The sequence below is a fragment of the Tachysurus fulvidraco genome, chromosome 18, assembly GCF_022655615.1.
Source record: "Tachysurus fulvidraco isolate hzauxx_2018 chromosome 18, HZAU_PFXX_2.0, whole genome shotgun sequence".
Classification (NCBI taxonomy): Eukaryota; Metazoa; Chordata; class Actinopteri; order Siluriformes; family Bagridae; genus Tachysurus; species Tachysurus fulvidraco.
The window spans coordinates 2,654,034-2,660,081 of NC_062535.1; the positions used below are offsets into that span (position 1 = coordinate 2,654,034).

Here is a 6,048-nt window from a genome sequence, read left to right on the forward strand (position 1 = left end):
ATCTCCTGCTCGGCTTTACCTTCTCCTTCATCGCTACAGAGCTACATTAATACGTCGAGTACCACAGAGTACGAGACGTTTATTGAAGCAACAAAAATGCCCGTGTGATTTTGCCAACTCACCTTCTGTCTTTTGATTTGTTTTTCTCCAGACGTTTTTTGTGGACCACAACTGTCGCTCCACCACCTTCATAGACCCGAGGTTACCTCTGCAAAGTGCTCGGCCCAGCGGCCTGCTCGCTCATCGCCAGCACCTGAGCCGTCAGCGCAGCCACAGCGCTGGAGAGGTGAGAGAGAAACGCCTCTCTCTCTCACTCTCTCTCTCTCTCTGTCTCTGTCTCTCTCTGTCTCTTTCTGTCTCTGTCTCTCACTGTCTCTCTCTCTCTGTCTCTTTCTCTCTCTCTCTCTCTCTCTCTGTATCTCCCTCTCTCTCTGTCTCTCACTGTCTCTCTCTCTCTCTCACTCTCTCTCTCTGTCGCTCTCTCTCTGTCTCTCTCTGTATCTCCCTCTCTGTCTCTTTTGCTCTCTCTCTGTATTTCCCTCTCTCTCTCCCTCTCTCTCTCTCTGTCTCTGTCTCTCTCTCTCTGTCTCTCATGCTCTCTCTATCTCTCTATCTCTCTATCTCTCTTTCTCTCTCTCTCTCTCTCTGACTCTTATTAACAAACATTATTTAGAACATCGGAACATAGAGATTAATATCATTATCATTTGTCATGGGATCTTAACAAGCAGTGTGTGTGAAATATTTGACTCATTATTTGTTCTGCACACAATGTGATGTCAGTGAGCACTGAGCATGATTATTGTAGACTATTTGTACATAAAGTATAATCGGGGACTCTTTCTAAATACACACGTTAGAAACACACATACACGCACAGAAACACATACACACACTCACACTCACACACACACACACACATCAACAGCTTTCTTTCTCCAGGGTCACACCCACATTATTCTAACATCCTGCTAACTATGAGACAAAATTATATCAGTTATTACCTGAGCCACATGAATAAAGGATCATCTGAATATCCAAACTGTTCATTACACCAACCGTAAAATATTTGACTCATTATTCGCTCCGCACACGATGCGATCTCTTTAATTATTGTTGACTCTTTGTACATTAAGCAAAATTGGAGACTTTCTAAATACACGTTAGAAATCAACAAGTTCTGATCTGCACCAATGCATCAACACATATGAAATAGTACAGACAGAGAACCAAATGCTAACCAGCTAACTGTCCAAATGATGGAAATATAAATGTATCTGCTCGTATTTACTAGATCAGGAGTGATGTAGAAAAAGTGATGGGCTTTTGATTGTAAATTGTGTTAGGCTTTGTACTGCAGGCTCAAATCTCAAATGAACACACTGTAATCCTCTGCAAGTAAAAAAGTGTGCTGCCATGAGTAAAAGTACGTCTGTGTTACAGGTGGTCGATGATCCACGTCACGCCGGTCCTACCGTCCTGCCCCGGCCGACCAACACTTTTAATGCTGCCGGACGCAATCATTGCCAGGACATGGTACCCGTCGGTATGTTCAGTTGTTTGTGTAATTTGTAATTGCTTTGTTTACACTCGTTGTCTCAACTGGTTCATTTTGATTTATCGGGCGGGTCGTTAATCCTGATGAGTGATTAAATGATTAGTATTCAGTGTTAAATAAGGCTACTTCCTTTAACTATACTAGATCTCTCTGTTTCTAAGCTGGCTAACAGCTCTGTACGTGAACGTAACGTACGTCGTTTGCTGCTAGCAATGAATTTAGCATCCTTTATGATGTTTTATAAGGTTATGTGTATTGTAAGAAGATGCTGTAGACACGTCCAGTGCACAGTTTGGTTTATTGCCATCTTTAATTTGTGAAATAGAGCTATATCGTCATCGTTCTGTGTCGTCTGTGCGTTAGCACAACAACTACGTACACTAGCTTTGGCAACATAATAATGTGACGTCTAATGCTATCAGCAAAGCATTTTTAATGACTGTAATCAGTCTGAGTAATGAAGGTGTTAGACTGAGACCTGCTACCCAGTGAGCAGTGATGATGTATGATATATATCTTTAATTCAGACATTTATTATGTAAAGGCTTATTATTATTATTATTTGAAATGGTTTTATTTATGTTATTTTATGTACTTATACTGCATTTCGTATTTGCAGCATACAACGATAAGATCGTGGCCTTTTTAAGGCAGCCAAACATATTTGAGATCCTGCAGGAGAGACAGCCCGAGTTCAGTAGGAATCACTCACTCAGGTACTTAATCCATTATACAATAAATATGGCTTAAAATCCCACAAGGAAATCCTGTCAAATGAGTTAGCTAGCTACGTAGCATACGCAGTAGATGTCTGGATCATGGTGGTTAGCTAGCTAGTTAGCATCATCAGTACGGTTATAGTTTTGTGTCAGTATAACTTTCTGACCAGAATCTCTAATTTCCTTATGTTTAGAAGACTCTCATGTTGTGTTATAAATGTCATATTCCTGTTGTTTTTGTTTTTTTTGTATTCGCAGGGAGAAGGTGCAGTTTATCCGGAACGAGGGCGCGGCCGGCTTGGTGCGACTCTCCAGCGATGCAGATTTGGTCATTTTGCTAAGGTGAGTTTCCTGTGAGGTGATTGATCTCGCCGAACTCTTCCTCAGCGTTCAGCGAATGACCGCTCTCGTATCTGATTCCTCAGCTTGTTTGAAGAGGAAGTGATGTCGTATGTGCCCCCCCATGCCTTATTGCATCCCAGCTACTGTCAGTCTCCACGGGGTTCTCCGGTTTCTTCCCCGCAGAACTCGCCCGGTGAGTGTTTTTGTCGACAGGGCGCTTCCAAAAAATTTTTTTTCTTTTATTGCCACATGGTTCTCTGATTGGATAATTGCATGACAAATCGCATTACGACTGTCACGAGTGACAAAAATCATCAGTGAAGCTGGTTAACATCTCTTCGGAAGATCGCTTTCCTTCGTCTCTAACACACACGTTTCCACAGAACATTAATGATGTGGAAATGATTGTAAATCTGAGGTAATGTTTAGTCAGCCAACACCTGCTTATTGGCTGTAGCAAAACTCGGTTTATTGACCATAGAGTCGTAATGATTTTACCTTTTACAATGCAGGTCTGAAATACTCAGAGGCTGCCACATGTAGCCATGGGATGTTGCAGCTATACACACAATAAAGTACAAAGTCCATTTTTGGATGCAAATAAGAATTTACAAACGTTGAGTCATCGACATTATCCTTGTTTTACAACCAGAAAATAACACAATCGTTCGTCCAAAAATAGCTACAATACATAAAAAAAAAAAATCAAAACTAACAAACAAAAATTAACATAGTAATTTGAAGGACAAGTAAAATTAACCATATGACATTTATTCACTTTTCCTCTTCAAAACCTTCTCCAAAGCTCTTTTTGCTCTCAAGGGTGCAGAAGTCCGTTGTCCGGATGTTAGAAGTCCTTTATTTTCAGTCATGTATGATTATTGTTCTGTGTGATAAGTCATTGTAACCTATTCAGTTTTACAATAGGGCAGTTCACGTTTCCATGTTTAACTGGAAGCTCTTCCCAGTGTGTTCTTGTCACCACATACTGTACAGTATGTAACCATACTATAAAATGTAATCGTTCTTTCAGGCACACAACGAGCCAACGCCCGTGCTCCTGCGCCTTACAAGCGAGACTTCGAAGCCAAACTCCGCAATTTCTACCGCAAGCTTGAGACCAAGGGCTATGGCCAGGGGCCGGGGAAAGTCAAGTAAGCATGTGAAAATGTTTAACTGTGACATAAATGTGTACTTACACGTCATTATACAGTCCTCACTGAATTTGTGTTTCGTTTCAGACTGATCATGCGCAGAGATCACTTGCTGGAAGATGCCTTCAACCAGATCATGTGTTACTCCAGAAAGGACTTGCAGCGAAGTAAACTTTACGTCAGCTTCGTCGGTGAGGAGGGGTGAGTAAAAAAAATTACTCACACATTGTCTGTATTGATGATGCACTTGTAATACAAGAAAAATTATCCTACTACATCACTACAATATCTTTCTTTCTTTCTTTCTTTCTTTCTTTCTCTATCTATCTATCTATCTATCTATCTATCTATCTATCTATCTATCTATCTATCTATCTATCTATCTATCTATCTATCTATCTATCTATCTATTTATTGAGATCATTTTCTCATTTCTCAATATTTATATATACTGCATAACAACGTCTGGAGTTATAGACATTATACTGTACATACAGTGGGTACGGAAAGTATTCAGACCCCTTTAAATTTTTCACTCTTTTTTTCATTGCAGCCATTTGCTAAAACAAAAAAGTTCATTTTATTTCTCATTAATGTACTCAGCACCCCATCTTGACAGAAAAAAATCCCAGAAATATCACATGGTCATAAGTATTCAGACCCTTTGCTGTGACACTCATATTTAACTCTCAGGATGTCCATTTCTTCTGATCCTCCTTGAGATGGTTCTACTCCTTCATCGAAGCCCAGCTGTGTTTAATTCAACTGATTGGACTTGATTAGGAAAGGCACACCCCTGTCTATATAAGACCTTACAGCTCACAGTGCATGTCAGAGAAAATGAGAATCATGAGGTCGAAGGAACTGCCCAAGGAGCTCAGAGACCGAATTGTGGCAAGGCACGGACCTGGCCAAGGTTACAAAAGAATTTCTGCAGCATTCAAGGTTCCTAAGAGCACAGTGACCTCCGTAATCCTTAAATGGAAGAAGTTTGGGACGACCAGAACTCTTCCTAGACCTGGCCGTCCAGCCAAACTGAGCAATCGTGGGAGAAGAGCCTTGGTGAGAGAGGTAAAGAAGAACCCAAAGATCACTGTGGCTGAGCTCCAGAGATGCAGTAGGAAGATGGGAGAAAGTTCCAGAAAGTCAATTATCACTGCAGCCTTCCACCAGTCAGGGCTCTATGGCAGAGTGGCCAGACGGAAGCCTCTCCTCAGTGCAAGACATATGAAAGCCCGCATAGAGTTTGCCATAAAACACATGAAGGAGTCCCAGACTATGAGAAATAAGATCCTCTGGTCAGATGAGACCAAGATTTAACTTTTTGGCGTTAATTCTAAGCAGTATGTGTGGAGACAGCCAGGCGCTGCTCATCACCTGCTCAATACAATCCCAACAGTGAAACATGGTGGTGGCAGCAGCTACATGGTGGTTTTTCAGCTTCAGGGACAGGACGACTGGTTGCAATTGAAGGAAAGATGAATGCGGCCAAGTACAGAGATATCCTGGAAGAAAACCTCAGGACCTCAGTCTGGGCCGGAGGTTCACCTTCCAACAAGCACACAGCTAAAATACAAAGGAGTGGCTTCGGAACAACTCTGTGACCATTCTTGACTGGCCCAGCCAGAGCCCTGACCTAAACCCAACCGAGCATCTGAGACCTGAAAATTGCTGTCCATCAACTTTCACCATCCAACCTGAAGGGATTAAAAAGGATCTGCAAGAAAGAATGGCAGAGGATCCCCAAATCTAGATGTGAAAAACTTTCTCAAGAAGACTAATGGCTGTTCAACCAGATTGATGAAGTATACTGTTTGTCATTAGTTAAATCCATGCCTCAGAGAAACGAAGCTGTTATAAAAGCCAGATGAGGTGCAACAAAGTACTAGTAGTGTTTTTATTTGGTGATTCCATATAATTTTCCTCAGATTTGTGTGATTCCATATTTATTTCCTCCGTTTGATCTGTACTTTCTTTGCGTTTTTTTTTTAAGTGTTTTATTCAGCCAGAAGTTTGGATTGTTGAGTGAAATTTGTTCTGTGGCAAATATGTGCTTGTCTTTTTTTTCTTCTGAGAGGGGTGATTCCATACTTTTTGCCAGGGGTTGTACTAGCTCAAAAGGGTGCTTCTACTCGATACTGAGCAAAGGGTCTGAATACTTATGACCATGTGATATTTCTGTTTTACTTTTTTAATAAATTTGCAAACATTTCTACATTTGTTTGTTTTTTTTTCTGTCAAGATGGGACTTTTCTGATTTTAGCAAACGGCTGCA

At 41.0% G+C, this 6,048-nt stretch overlaps 1 protein-coding gene across 4 annotated transcripts in view; it reads left to right on the forward strand.

The window, feature by feature from the left end:
- The window catches only part of hecw2b (HECT, C2 and WW domain containing E3 ubiquitin protein ligase 2b), a 52,577-nt gene that overhangs the window by 29,524 nt on the left and 17,005 nt on the right, over positions 1-6,048 (forward strand). For all 4 annotated transcript variants that reach the window (XM_047803057.1, XM_047803058.1, XM_047803056.1 and 1 more), the window contains 7 exons: positions 152-286; positions 1,444-1,546; positions 2,178-2,274; positions 2,536-2,619; positions 2,703-2,812; positions 3,653-3,773; positions 3,861-3,974. In XM_047803057.1, coding sequence (XP_047659013.1) covers positions 152-286; positions 1,444-1,546; positions 2,178-2,274; positions 2,536-2,619; positions 2,703-2,812; positions 3,653-3,773; positions 3,861-3,974 — 764 coding nt within the window. The remainder of the gene's footprint in view (positions 1-151; positions 287-1,443; positions 1,547-2,177; positions 2,275-2,535; positions 2,620-2,702; positions 2,813-3,652; positions 3,774-3,860; positions 3,975-6,048) is intronic.